Source organism: Marmota flaviventris, chromosome 1 (assembly GCF_047511675.1).
Source record: "Marmota flaviventris isolate mMarFla1 chromosome 1, mMarFla1.hap1, whole genome shotgun sequence".
Lineage (NCBI taxonomy): Eukaryota > Metazoa > Chordata > Mammalia > Rodentia > Sciuridae > Marmota > Marmota flaviventris.
In genome coordinates this window covers 60,179,681-60,195,748 of record NC_092498.1, presented here as the reverse complement: position 1 = coordinate 60,195,748, position 16,068 = coordinate 60,179,681, and the positions used below count along the sequence as shown (strand labels likewise).

Sequence of the window (16,068 nt, the reverse complement as noted above, 5' to 3'; positions counted from 1 at the left end):
CAGGCTTTTTAATTTAAAAAAATTTTAGTGGTCTTTGTCTGTGGACCCCACCATTCTTTGGATTCATCTCCAGACTTCCTCTTTTATGCTTAGGAGGTCCAGGTTGCTGAGCTGTGCAGGTGCTGGCTAATCTCTAAGAGGCAGGCAAGGCACCAGGAAAGCCAGGAAATGAGGATGGTTTACTGTTTCAAAGATCAGCCTGCGGGGGAGGAGAAGATGGTAGAATAGCTCTAGGTGTATTCTCTAATCCCTCCAAAGCCCAGAAAGGAAGCAGTGAAAGAACAGTAGCCCAGAGAGTGATTTCATACTGGAAACAGCTAAGGACACACTGAGTGAAAGCATCAATACCTGGATATTCACTCAGTCCAGGGTCATATAGAACTTCAAAGAGAAAAGATTAAAAAAATAAAAAAAAAAGATCCTCTCCATGACACACAGTAAGAAAATGCCCAACAAACAAAATCAGGACAGAATTTTAAAAGTTGCATGAGAAAATGGTAGGTTACGTTTAGAGGTAAGCCAATTTGAGTTTCAACTGATTCCTCAACCAGGAGGGCTTGGAATATACAAATCCCTGAAAGAAAACAGGTGCCAACCAAGATTACTAGATCCAGTAGAACTATTTTTTAAAAATATTTATTTTTTAGTTTTAGGTGGACACAATATCTTTATTTTACATTTATGTGGTGCTGAGAATCGAACCCAGTGCCTCACGTATGGTAGGTGAGCGTGCTACCACTTGAGCCATATCCCCATCCCAGTAGAACTATTTTTTAAAACTGAAGATGAAATAAAACCTTTCCATGATAAGCAGAAACAAAGAATTTATAACCACTAAGCTGGTAAAACATACTCCATGAAATATTTCATGGAGAAGAAATGAAAAATAAAAATGAAAACCAGCCCAGGGATGCATCACAATAAAAAAAATAGTTAAAGGAGAATCAAGAAAAAGGAATTAGAGATAAATCAAAATGGAAGGAAATAAAAATCATCTCTTTATAACATGGAATATAAATGGTTTAAGCTCTTCAATCTAGGCATAGACTAGCAGGTTGGATTAAAAATAAGACCCAACCATATGTTGTTTACAAGAGACTCACCTTACAGACAAATATATCCATAGACTAAAGGAGAAAGAACAGAAAAAGATAAACCTTGCAAATAATAGCCAGAAGCAAGCAGGGGTAGCTACTTTCATATCAGATAAAGTGGACTTCAAGCCAAAATCAATCAGAAGAGACAAAGGTCATTTCATATTGGTTAAGGGAACTATCCAACAAGATGTAATGAATGCAAATATTTATGCCCCATTACACCTCAAAAGACTAGAAAAAGAGTAACAAACTCATTCCAAAAGCAGAAGACAGGAAATAATTAAGATGAGAACTAAACTCATCCTAGGGATGCAAGGCTGGTTTAACACACACAAATCAATAAATGTAATACACCACATAAATAATGCTAAGGACAAGAAATATATGATCATTTCAATAGATGGAGAAAAAACATTCGACAAAGGCCAGCACTCATTCATGTTTAAAACACTAGGGAAACTGCAAATAGAAGAAACTTAACCTTAACAGTACAAAGGCTATATATATATATGTGACTATCCCAAAGCAAACATCATACTGAACAGAGAAAAACTGAAAGCATGAGAAACAAAACAAGAATGTCCACTTTCACTACTCCTATTCAAAATATTCCTTCAAACTCTAGCCAGAACAATCAGATAAGGAAATTAAAGGGATACAAATAAGAAAAGAAGAAGTCAAATTATCTGTTTGCTAATGACATGATCCTATATTTAAAAGACCTAAAAACTCCATCAGAAGAAACTTAAAGCTGATAACTTTAGCAAAGTAGCAGGATATAAGATCAATATACATAAATCAATTGCTTTCCTACACTTCAATAATGAATCTGCTAAGAAAGAAATTAGGGAAATTATCCCATTCACAATAACCTAAATAAATAAATAAAATGCTTGTGAATAAATCTAACTAAAGAGGAGAAAGACCTCTTCAATGAAAACTACAGAACACTGAAGAAAGAAACTGAAAATGAGTTGAGTGTAGTGGGTGCATGCCTGTAATCTCAGCTGCTTGGGAGGCTGAGGCAGGAGGATCGAAAGTTCAATGCCAGCCTCAACAACTTCATGAGGCCCTAAGCAGCTGTGAGACCCTATCTCTAAATAAAATACAAAAAAGGGCTGGAGATGTGGCTCAGTGGTTGAGTACCCCAGGGTTCAATCCCCAGAATACCGCTCACCCAAAAAAGAAAAAAAATAAAGATGACCTTAGAAGATGGAAAGACCTTCCATGTTCCTGGATAGCAGAATTAGTAATATCAAAATGGTCATCCTACCAAAAACATTATATTGTCTGAGTGCAATTCCCATGAAAATACCAATGACATTTTTCACAGAACTAGAGGGGGGAAAAAAAGTTCTAAAATACATTTGGAAAAATAAGAGACCCGGAATAGTCAAAGCAACCCTGAGTAAAAAGATCGCTGTTGGAAGCATCAGAATACCAAAACTCAAATTATACTACAGAGATATAGTAATAAAAACAGCATGGCATTGACATAAAAAAAGACAAACACGAATGGAATAGAGGACACAAAAACAATCCACATAGATACAGTCATTTGATATACAAGGGAGCCAAAAACACACACCAGAGAAAAGATAGCCTTTTTAACAAATGGTGCTAGGAAAAATGGATATCCATGTATAGAAAAATGAAGTTAGATCTCTTTCTCTTTCTCCCCAACACAAAAAGACCTAGGAATTAGACCAGAAACTCTGCAAATGCTAGAGGAAAAAGTAGACCCAACACATCAACATATTGGCACGTACCAATTTCCTTAACAAGCCTTCTAAAGCACAAGAAATAAAACAAAGAATCAGTAAGTAGGACAGCATCAAAAAGATTATGCACTCCAAAGGAAAAAATTAAAGAGTGTGAAGAGAGAGCACAGATCTTTGCCACCTACCTCTCAAACAGGGGGATAATATCCAGAATATATAAAAAACTCAAAAAAACTTAATACCCCCCCCAAAAAAATCCAAGAACAAACAAAAACCTAACTAGTAAATGGGAAAAAGAATTAAACAGACACTTTTCAAAAGAAGAAATACAAATGGCCAACAAATAGATTTTAGATTTTAAAAAATGTTCAACATCTCTTGCAATCAGGGAAATGCAAATTAAAACTAGAGATTTCACCTCACTCTAGTCAGAATGGCATTTATAAAAAATATGAATAATAAATGCTGTGAGGATGTTGGGAAAAAGGTATACTCATACATTGTTGGTAGGAACGCAAATTAGGACAACCTCTCTAGAAAGCAGCATGGAGATTCCTCAAAAAACTAGGAATGGTACCAATATATGACCCAGCTAATGCCATTCCTTGGTTTTTACCCACAAGAACTAAGATCAACATACTATAGTGACACAATTACATCAGAATTTATAGTCGTGCAATTCACAACAGCCAAGTTATGAAACCAGACTAGATATCATCTGAAAAAAAAAAGAAGAAAGAGATTATAGCATGTGCTGATAAATGATTGGAACTGAAGAATATCATGCCAAATGAAATAAGCTAGACTAAGAAAGTCAAGGGTTGACTATTTTCTCTCATATCAGAAGCTAAACCAAACTAAGGAAAAAGAAAAAGTTGGGGGATGAAGGGAAATCCATGAAAATCGATGAGAGATGTATGGGGAGTGAAGAGATGGAAATGGGGAGTGAAGACGGATGGAAAATGGGAGGAACAGTGGAGTAAAACTAACCAAACTTTCCTATGTACATTTATGAACATACTATCGTAAATCTTGCCTTTATGTACATCTCTATAAGGCATTAATTAAAAAAAAAACTATAAATAAATGGAAAACCAGTAGAGTTGAGGAAAAAGAACAGGATGGGAGGAGGGGAGGGATGGGGGAAGTTCTGAGACTAGAATTGGAGTAAATTATATTTCATACTTGTATAATTATGCCAAAATAAATCCCAATATTATACACAACTATAATACAGTAATGAAAAATTAAAAATGTAATTAATCTAAAAATAAAATAAAAACTACAAAAATACTTCAAAGCTTTTTAACTAGAAGAGGTATATATAATACACCTCACAAATGAAAAATCACTACAAGTAATTAGATATTACAGACATCATCGAAATAATTTTATAGTAAAGCTGTAGCATTAACAAATTTTTGAAGCTTTTATTAGTTTATTAAACACGTAACCTAAAAATTCCTGATAAGCAACTTTATAAGAAACAGTATGATTTTTAATACACTCTTAATAATAAAAGTCAGTAAATAAATATAAATTTTTTAAAAATAGACTAAACAATAAACATGTAAGCTATTGTTTAAAACATCCAAAAAAGGATGTGGGCAGAAATTAATAGCAAATATTTAAGATTAAATATAAAGTAGTACACTCATAATATACTGCACTAAACAAGGGAACAAAAGATTGTCAATATTTTAGGATTAAACAATCATACAGATTCTTATGAGCTATGGGACAAAAATGCATTTGTAATTTCTCTGACTCTGCGCTCCCCCCAAAATTAAGTACTTCTTCCCAACTGAAATGCTTCCTTGCTCTCTGTTATAAACAGGATCAAGTATATTATCAACTGGAAAATAACCAGATTACAGTATAACCCAAAATATTTAATTAAGAATAATTAGTGGGCTAGGTTGTGGCTCAGAGGTAGAGGGCACGGCTAGCATGTTTGAGGTGCTAAGGTTCGATCCTCAGCACCACATAAGTAAAATAAAGACACTGTGTTCACCTATAACTAAAAAATAAATATTAAAAACAAAAAAGAATAGTTAGTGCCAAGCACAGTGACATATCAGCAATCTCAGCTACTTAGGAGGTTGAGGCAGGAGGATTTTAAGCTCAAGGCTTGTCTAGCAAGACCCCGTCAAAATAAAAAACAAAAGGGCCAGGGATGTAATTCAGTGGTAGAGTACCCCTAGGTTTGATCCAGTACTGCCCAAAACCAAACCAAAACAAACAAAAATCCCCAAACAGAACAGAACAATTAGTTATCTTAAACTAATTAATCTTAGGCAAAATATATAATAGAACTAAACTCTACCCTACCCTTAGAATATAAAATTAGCTACCTCCCCAAAACAAACAATATCATATTCAATATTCATTCACCCCAAAATCAAAGGCAGGGTTTACATGATTTTTTATATGTCAAAAGGACTAGTTTTACAAAGATTAACTGAACTTCAAATACTGATTGAATAAATGCCAAGACTTTTTTGGGGCAATATTGGAGACTAAACCCAGAGGTGCTTTACCACCTAGTACAACCCCCAGCTCTTATTTATTTTTGGTATTAGAGACTGAATCCACTGAGCCACATTCTCAGCCTATTTTTATTTTTAAAATATTTTTACTTGTAGAAGGACATACTTTTATTTTATTTATAAAATAAATGCTGAGGATAGAATCCAGTACCTCACACTTGCTAGGCAAGCACTCTACCACTGAGCTACAGCCCCAGCCCCCATTTTAATTTTTATTTTGAGATGGGGTCTCACTAAGTTGCTTATGGCCCCCAGCTCTAATTTTTTTTGAGATAAGGTTGGTCTAAGTTCTTAGGTTGGCTTCAAACTTGGGATCCTCCTACCTCAGCCTCCTGAGTAGCTGGGATTATAGAAATGTATCACAGTGCCCAGCTCTACAGAGCAATTTAATATAGGTACATCTAAACTTTAAGAATGCCAGCAATCATTTAGTCTTAGGTATTGCTTACAATGAAGTCATCTTCTATAAAGCACAATTTAATAAAGATGTCTAGTAAGTGTGTATCAACAGTTTATACTGCCTTAATATAAGAATGCTAGCCTTCTGGTCTACTTAGATTTCAGTAACTTTAAAATATGATTCATGAAACGATGGGCAACATCGCAAACATGGAAACTTATGTGCCTGATGAATGGAAACAGCCACTGAATTGTTTGTCAATTCTAAAATACACATTTAATCCCCATCATAACAGTTGTGAAATTGATATGTACCTTATCAACTATGACTTCTTACATATTATCTCCTTCCCTTGTATGTGGTAGTGATTTCTGATTCTTAATAAATATCAAATAATGGAACCTTTCTTTAAAATATATTTTAAATTGTTGATGGATTTTCTTTTATTTATATACAGTACTAAGAATCAAACCCAGGGCCTCACACATGCTAGGCAAGTGCTCTACCACTGAGCCACAACCCCAGCCCCATAATGGTATATCTTGAAACCAATGATATCTTAGACAAATAAGACCTTATATACAGTATATATATATGTGTGTGTGTGTGTGTGTATATATATAAATTCACATCAATGTTTATTAGTTATGAAAACTGACCACTGTTCAGAGAAATTAAGTTAAAAAATTAATGATTTGCTTTTATTCTCTAATACAAGCTTTAATAGCCTTAGGAAAGAATATTTACTAATTTGTTATAAAACAATGTTTGGGTCATAAGATATCTACCCACATAAAAATTTCTTCTTTGGGTACCTTTTAAAATTTCAACGTACTATATAACAAGGCTATAAGTTAAGGATTACTATCATCACATTAATGTAGAAATAGAACACATTAATGTAGAAATAGAACCTTATTCAACATTGAGGTTAAAGAAAAGTACTGCATTTATACATTTGGAAAATTCTTTTGTACCTGCAATGAATACATATAGGAACATCTTCATGTTCTTGGTATTTCCTCATTAAGCTTATCATATCCAGAATAGAATCAAATGATGAAGGAACATCATGGTCTGGCCAGTTCACATAATGAAACTGATAGAGCCTACGAGATTCCTTCATGAAAAACAAATTCAATAATTAGGAAAATACATTTGCAAAATTTAAAGCTGTACATCTCATTTAGTTTCATTTTTGTTTGGTACTTAGCACTACCTAAAAAAAGGTAACAAACTATATTTACTGATTGCCTCCAATAAGCCAAGTACTGATGCTAAATGGCTTCACATGTAACAATTTATTTAATCTCCATAAGGAAGGTAGTGTTGTAATGTCTTCATTTAACAGGTAAAGAAATTGATAGAAAGATTAAATACCCTACCTAAAGTTTCACAGGAAGTGACAAATGTGGGATCTAACCCCAGTGGTCTTACCTCCAGAAAGTACATTTTAACCATACATTATATATACATCATTTAACTAATACACACTATTAAATGAAAGAGTAATATACCATAAACATTGTGTTAAAATGTGGTATAATTAGACCAACAGAATATTGAACTAAAAAAGAACTTCAGTTCTCAAAGTATGGTCTGAGTACCATCCTATCTATTCTCAATCCTTTGGGGTCAGGGTGGGTCCATCAATTTTAAAGTGTTTTCAGATTATTAATAAGGGGTTATTTGTCTTTTCCTTTAACAGCTAGCAGAATATATGCTGAAGACTCTGGATTTTATCTTTTCATTTTATTCATGCCTTGTAAAAACTCAGTTTCCATTTTAATTACAGTATAAGATACAACCCACATAAATAAATAAAAGCTCTCTGGGAGCCTAAAAAATTTTTAAGAAGGTAAGAGAGTCCTGATGTCACAAATGTTTTGAGAATGGTTATTCTAGGTGTTAATAGAAAGTAAAGGGTTTGGAATCTAGGTAAAACTAATCAAATTTTACTTCTGCCATTTACTGAGTAATTTAGGTAAACCATTTTACTTTCTCAAGCCCCTGTATCTTCATCTATGCACAGTGCAGATGATAGTATCTACTGTTAGGAAGTTAGAAAGACTCACAGGCCTGATAATACTATAGAAATTCAGTAAGGTACACATTATTATAGATGAAAAAAATTGCAATGTACAATAAATGACTCATCTAAGGGGACATGTTAATGATAGGTAAAGTGAGGGGCAGTAAAAGTACTTGGAACTATGCATGTAAACAGGAAGGTAGAAGATTATAGGTATGTTTACAATTGCATAAATTGGTAAGAATGATGTATTTTATGAACAAGTTGAGTATTTATAATGGTTTAAAAATTAAGATAATAAAAATAGAGACATGAGGAAGAATTTGACAGGCATTTCTACAATGTTCATCACATTTTTCTCAGATTCTTTCCTTGAGAAATTACCATATTATACAGCTCTGAAACACTGAAGTCAACAGCCTCAAGTAAAAATAATATATACCTAAATGAAGATTTAGCTTGCATGGTGACTTAAGAGTATAGTATTTATATATCTTCTCTTTGAAAACTATTCTTAGAGATTGCATCTAATGGAAAGTACTTACATTTTGAAATTCAAGTAACAGTGTCCTAATGAAGTAGTCTGTCCTTGCTTGTTCATCTTCCTAAAGACAGAGAAACATTTGTGAGTCTAAGAAAACATTAAAACAAAAACATATACATACCAAACACATAAACAAAACACTTAAAGCCAACAATATAAAATTATCCTTTAAAATTCCAGATGTACCTGATAATTATACAAACAACCATTCTAAAGGTTATACCTCTTTCTCTCCATATATATATTTGGCGGGGGGTGGGATATGGTATTGGGGATTGAACTCAGGGGCACACTACCACTGAGTTAAGTCCCTAGTCTTCTAAAAAATCTTTAATCTTTGGACAAAATTCACTAAGTTGCTGAAGCTGGCTTTGAACTTGTGATCCTCCTGCCTCAGACTCCCTCAATTCTGTGCCTGAAATTACAGACATATGCCATGGCACCCAGCTTATCTAACTTACTTACTCACTCTCTCTCTCACTTTAAGTCTTTCACTGTCTGTCATTTAGCCAAAGTATTAGAATGAAGCCTCTTTATCAGTATGTCTCTAAGCAGATTATTCTTATAGTCCTATTAATTAAAACCTCAGATGATATTTTAGGGCAGTGATTTTCAAGGATAATAGCATATGCTATTTTATTAAAAGAATAATATTTTTCCTGTTTCAGTTTTTCAAATCATGGTAATTTACTTTGTATTTTTCGAATATATATGTTTTTACTTTTACCAAAAAGGAAAACAGGGCTGGGGTTGTGGCTCAGTGATAGAGCGCTTGCCTTACACGCATGGAGCACTGGGTTTGATCCTCAGCACCACATAAATAAATAAAATAAAGGTATTGTGTCCATCTACAACTAAAAATTTAAAAAAGAAGAAGAAAAAAAAAAAGGAATACAGATGAGAACCACTGGTCTAAGATTTGACTTTTTCGGTAAAGGACCAGAGAGTAAATATTTTTGGCTTTTTGGAACCAGCAAATTTCTGTTTACTCAGAAATTTGTGTTCTGTTGTGATAAATAAATATGTGAATTATATTTCACTTAATTATAGAAAGCGAAGTGAAAGTAATGCTGAGAAATGGGGAATGTAGCAGTTGACTTTATATCTTGGCTCAACTTGGTTGGGCCAAGAGTACCCAGATTATTTGGTCAAATATTATGGTAGGTGTTTCTAAGAGGGCATTTTTAGATGACATAAATATTTAATGATTCCAATTAATTTTCACATATATACAAGCCTGAGCAAATAAAATCTTATTTTTTTTTTTTTTTATGTGGTTAAGAAAGAAGATGCCAAGCCAGGTGTGGTGGTGCATGCAGGGGCAGGAGGATCACAGGTTCATAGCCAGCCTTGGCAATTTATCGAGGTTGTAAATAATCTAGTGAGAGCCTGTCTCAAAATAAAAGATAAAAAAGCTGGGGATGTCAATCAGTGGTTAACGGCCCTTGGGTTCAATCCCTGGTACCAAACAAACAAACACACAACAACAACAAAACAAAAGCAAAAACAAAAGAACAAAGAAGATGCCACATGACACCTAAAAGGAAAAAAAAAAAAAAAAAAAAACACCAAAAAACTATTCTATTCTTAAGCTTGACTATATTAGACTTCCTTTTGTCTGTCCTTTGTTTTTCTTACTCATGCTTTTTCTTCATTGTTTTTATTTTAAAATTCATTTTCTCTGATTTCTGCTGTGTTCTATTTTTGGCTTGACTTAATTTACTTAATTTATTTGATTTAATTTATTTAATATCCTTAAGTAATAAGGTATATATTCTAAGTTTCATATTAAATTATCTGCCATGAAGGATTGATTTTTTAACTTCCAGGAGAGCAATTCTCAAATTCAACAATTTTGGGAAGGATAATATGGATATGAAAGGTTAATATGATATATTATACTTGGTCTTTCTCATTTATTTCCCTTGAAATGAACATATAGTTTCCAAACAGATCATTCAAAGCACACTATTACTCCATTTATTTATTTGTTTATTTATTTATGGTGTTGAGGATTGAACCCAGTGCCTCACATATGCTAGACAAGTGCTCTACCACTGAGCTACAACCCCAGCCCACCATTTACTCTTATTATATACATAAATCACTACTTTCAACAGATAAAGTAAAATAAAATTGCCATAATATACAAGTAAATTTATACATTTATAAGAACTTATTCCCAAACCTTATAAATTTAGACTATAAAAACAAACATTAGTACTATTTTTAAAATTGTAAGTGTAAGTTTACTGGAAACTGAGTGTTTGGCTTATATCAACCTATTCTTCATCAATTCTAGCATGCCCATTTCCTGATTAAATAACGTGTATAAAAATAGGCACTTACACAAGAAATTTTGAATGGTGCAAATGTTATAGGGTCTTCTCCACACAAAGGCCAGTAGCGCTCACATTTTTTCTGTTGTTCAAAAAAAGATAGTAAGTAATGTACACAGTAGTTTTCCTTAAACTTTCACAAATATTTTGTATCCTATGGTTCAGCTTACTACTTCTCCAAAATTGAAAAACTGGCATCACTAGGTTATGAAACAGCTCAGACTTATCCCAAATATTTTTAAAAGTAAGCTACTACATCTTCTCTGAGATTAGTCACAATGACCTTAATTTATGTATAAGGTCCATTGCACCTGCCCAGTCTACCCAGCAGACCAAACACTTTTGTATAGGAAAGGAAAACTACTTTTAAAAAGTATCTGGCACAAAGAAATTCATTTAGTACATAGGGTTCCCAGATAAGTTTTAATGCCTATAACTTGATAATTCATTAATGTTAAATCTGTGAAATGTGTAAAGAGCATTCTTCTTGGTATAAGAATTTTGAAAAGTACCAATTTTACTATTTATTAATCTTTAATTTCTTCATCTGTAAAAAGGGGGAATACTAATCCTTATTTTATAGGGCTGTTATATATACTAATTATGAACATATTACACATATTCTATTGATTTAACAAACCTTAGGCAAGTACCATATATTATTTTAAGTATTCAATTTTGAGATTAAAAAGTATAGGCAGTTTTCCCTCTTATCTTCCTATTTTAAGCAGGTATAAAAATAGAACACTCAATTTTCACTGGTTTCTAATATTAAGCTCCATCACTTTAGGAAACAAGGTAAGTTAATGAAAAGCTTAATTTTTCAGTAGATGCTAGCATTCAAGTACTAAAAAATGGTGCAGTTTTTATCAAGATCCAATAAAATGGAAGTCTATGGTCGACCATCAAGTTTAAAATAAATTTTTTGGCAGTGGGAAATGCATCAGTTCATTAATTTCTCATTTTAAATTTATTTTTAACTCATATATAAATCCCCAAATTGTACATATTTATGAGGTAACATTGATGCTTCAATACATGTTTATATTGTATAATGTTTAAACCATGGAATGAATAGTACATTACGGTTATCTATAGTCACCCTAATACCAGAACTTGTAATTTATAAATTTCTAGTGTCAGAGTTCCAGAAATAGTGAAGTTATTACATATCAGCTGGAATGAATTGTAAGTTGACAATACTGCTCAAAGGACAGCAAAGGAGAACTATTCAGTGTGTCAGTTTAGCTTAAAAATACTAATATTTTAGAGGCTTAAAAGCACAAGTAATTTCTAAACCCCATTGCCCAAGAGAAGTTTATAGAAAATATCATTTTTAGGGTTGTTTATAATATTATTTTGAGGATTGTTTTGTTTTTGATTTTTGTAATTTGGTCTCCTACTTGGTAAAGTTTTAATATTTTAAAACAAACAGAAAACAGTTATATGAGTAACATGCCCCTCATTCAAATGAGCAGTAACTAAATATAGATTATATAGAAGTGTTTATATTCCTGGTCCAAAACCAAGCAAGTAATACCAAAACTTATTTGCTAAATGTCATATAGCTGCATGATCTCTAATACTGCAAGATGGGTATTTATTTCAGAGATGAGGAAGTGAAGCTGAGAGTGGCAGTAGACTGTACACGGTCAAAATGGCAATAGAGGGTAGGTTTCTATGCTCCTTCCATCTATCATCTATGCTCCTTCCATTAAGTTACATTCAAAGTTGGAATCCAATTCAAGATTATCAAATAAATTCATAAATCCTAACTCATTCACAATCTACTACTTTTTCTCTTATGAAAAAGTTTAAAACCTATGAAATGCTTCAATTCCAAGTGCAAAACTTTTCAAGCATGATGTTAGTGTTCAAAAAGTTTTAGATTTTGCAGCATTACTGGTTTTGGGTTTGTGGATGAGGGAGGTTCAACTAGTAACATCTATGCAATTATATAAAAACTGAAAATTTCCGAAATTTGAAAAGACTTCTGGTCCCTAGTATTCTGGATAAGTGATTCTTGATCTATACTAACAAAACATATAATCACAAAACCTTTTGCTTCAAAAAATTTTACACTCAATACAGTTTTTCAACAAAAATTTTTACTATGATACAATATAAACTCATCAAGAAAAAAAAAGAAAAATCCTAAACCTCAACAGTAACTAGTTAGAGAACATTAAATGTGTGAAATTTAAATTTCCTAGTACAATGAACTAATAATAGTATTGAAGTATACGCTGACAATATTTAAAGGAATAATTTCATTACTTAATTCCTTAATTGTTATATTTTCTAATATTAAATTGTTCATTTTCTGTCCAAAAAGACAATACCAGTAAAAATACAGTTTGGAAGGAATAAATTATTAGCTAAATTACAGTTTCCTAATTATTTATATAACATTTCACATAACTCTTAAGATGTATCTTTCTTTTGCAATATTTCTCTTATTGAGAAAAGAAGTTTACTGGACATTATAACATTTTGAATATACTTAAACAACATCAGTCAAAAAAAATATCAAGGTAAGAAATTTCCTTCTGAGTTTTGAAGACAGAATAAGCAAAAAAAAGAAGATAGTGATGTTCATAGAAAGATTAATCAGAATATCCAAGCTATAAACTGATGATAAATAATCAGAATTATCATTTTTAAAAAAATATATTTTTTGTCGATAGACATACATTTATCTCTCTATCTATCTATCTATTATGTACTTATATGTGGTGCTAAGAATCGAACCCAGTGCCTCACACGATAGGCAAGCACTCTACCAATGAGCCACAACCCCAGCACTAATCAGAATTATTTAACACATTCTCATTTGATTTTATTCCTATTCTAAAATACCTCTCTACTTTATAACGCCATTAAGTAATTGTAGACTGTTAAGTAACAATAGTCAATAATTGTAAGTATATCATAAAATGTATTTACATAATGTAAAAAAAAAGCGGGGGGGGGGGGGGGGTAGGGGTGGGGATGGGCGCTGGAGTTGTAGCTCAGTGGTAGAGCACTTGCCTAGCATGTGTGAAGCCCTGGGTTTGATCCCCAGCACCACATAACACTAAATAAACAAAATAAAGGTATTGTGTGCCCATTTACAACTAAAAATATATATATATAAAAAAGCTTGTGTTATAGAAATTGTTTTGTTTCTTAAGTCAAATAAAAACAAGAGCGGAGCACAATAAAGAAGTACCTAACTACTTGGGCTCAGACTATTATATAATAAAAGACCACGAACATATTCATGGTCTAAATGGTCTAAATACTTCATGCATATTTATCTGGAACTCACGAACATCTATTGTTAGAAATGATAAATATTAATAGGTATACATACCCTTCCCATCTCAAATTCTCGACAGGCCATTACAATGATCTAAAAAGAAGATGGTGGTGGGGCAGAGAATGGAATAAAGAATATGTTAACTAAACACAATTTTACCTTTTTAAATACAAATCTCAAGAACTATTTTTTATGCTGAGCAAAAATACACTTGGTCTGTCTAAAAAGAAGTTTAAATATGAAAAGTATTGATCAAATTATCAAAATTGTATTTTCCAAAGTCTTAACTATATAGCAACAAATTAACTTGACTATAATTAACATGACTGACTTAGTTTGAATTAAGTGATGTGAATCTTCCAGATTTACTTCTGACTTTTGAAATTATATTAAAATGCCATCTTTAGAATACTTACCTAATTAAACAGTATTTTAATCAAATATTATTTAGTATTTAATAAATATTACTTAGAATACATTTACTAAAATTATCTAAAGGTTGAATGTATTAAATTTAATACTGTCCTTAAATATAAAAGTTATAGCTATCTCCACCCTCAACATTTATTTTTTTCACCCCCAGTTCTTTTTATTTTTTTATTATTTTTTTAATTTTTTAAATTTTAATTTGTTACATATGACAGAAGAATGCATTACAATTCATATTACACATACAGAGCACAATTTTTCATATCTCTGGTTGTATCCAAGGTATATTCACACCATTCCTGTCTTCATACATGTACTTGGGGTAATGATACCCATCTCATTCCACCATCTTTTTTACCCCCCATGCCTCCTCCCCTCCCTTCCACCCCCCCTTTGCCCTATCTAGAATTCATCTAATCCTCCCATGTTCCCCCAGACCCTCAACATTTATAACAGAAAAGTTGAAAGAATTTTACAATAAACATTGTACAGTTTTCACCCATAGTTCATCATTACCATTTCACTATAATTGTTTTTAAATATATATATATATATATATATATTTTTTTTTTTTTTTTAGTTACAGATGGACACAACACCTTTATTTATTTATTTTTATGTGGTGCTGAGGATAGAACCCCAGAGCCCCACATGTGCCAGGCTACAACCCCAGCCCTCACTACACTCCCTCCTAAATACTTCATGCATATTTATCTGGAACCCAGTAATTTTTATACTTTGTTTACATTATTTTTCCCTTGAGGTAAATTTTACATACAATGAAATGTACTATCTTAAGTGAACATTCCAATGCACATATCTATACAACTCAAACTTTTATCAAGATAAAGGATGTTCCCATCACCCAGAAAGTTTACTCTGGCTCTTTTTCAATTATTCTCCAACTTTATCTTGTTTCAAGATGAAATAAAATGGCAAACACTAAGAACTGGAATGTTACCCCTTACCTTACGTATCTTTCAAAGGGCCAATGGAGGATGCTAACACTTTAGAATCAGTATAATTCCACAGAAAAAGCCAATTACAATGTTCATGAGAGAGGGATGAGAGCTCCTTATTGATTTTCTACATTTACCAACCAAAACCAACCCCAGGCAAATACTTTGGGGCTCCAAGGGTAGGCAGTAGAACAGGATTTCTCTTTGCAATATCCTAACTCACTCATATTTCTGCTTTAGAAAACTAAGGGCACATAATTTCCCTTCATTCAAAATAAGCAAGACGGAACTAAAAGGCTAACAGTTTGATATGCTTCTAAATGAAATGAGCTTTAGGTGAGGGGTAGGGGAAAAGTGCAGAAGTCCTACAAATTATCTCAAACTTTACATAATAATTTGTAATTATATGCTGACATATGTTTTCCTGGAAGAGGAATTCAAAGGGCTTATGTCTAGAATAATGTTTAAGAATATGACTATATTATCAGGCATTTTACTGATCCATAAAACCACTAATCCTTTCCTGCCTTTTTAAAGTTATTTGGTAACTGTCTTAATAGTTATTGACTTAGGACAAGATTTAAATAACTACCACACCCTTTTTCTTAAAATAGGGAGAATAGTTTGTGAAAATTTAACTGAGAGATCCTCAAAATCAGTTTTTGTCTTTTTCATAATAATAGCTATAATTAAATAT

General features: G+C 32.3%; 1 protein-coding gene across 2 annotated transcripts in view; it reads right to left on the bottom strand.

The window, feature by feature from the left end:
• Positions 1 to 16,068, bottom strand: part of Ptpn12 (protein tyrosine phosphatase non-receptor type 12) — a 105,050-nt gene that overhangs the window by 36,736 nt on the left and 52,246 nt on the right. For both annotated transcript variants that reach the window (XM_027926306.2, XM_071613425.1), the window contains exons 5-8: positions 14,038 to 14,076; positions 10,693 to 10,764; positions 8,345 to 8,404; positions 6,745 to 6,887 (exon numbers count right to left, since the gene is read on the bottom strand). In XM_027926306.2, the coding sequence (XP_027782107.1) occupies positions 6,745 to 6,887; positions 8,345 to 8,404; positions 10,693 to 10,764; positions 14,038 to 14,076 (314 nt within the window). The remainder of the gene's footprint in view (positions 1 to 6,744; positions 6,888 to 8,344; positions 8,405 to 10,692; positions 10,765 to 14,037; positions 14,077 to 16,068) is intronic.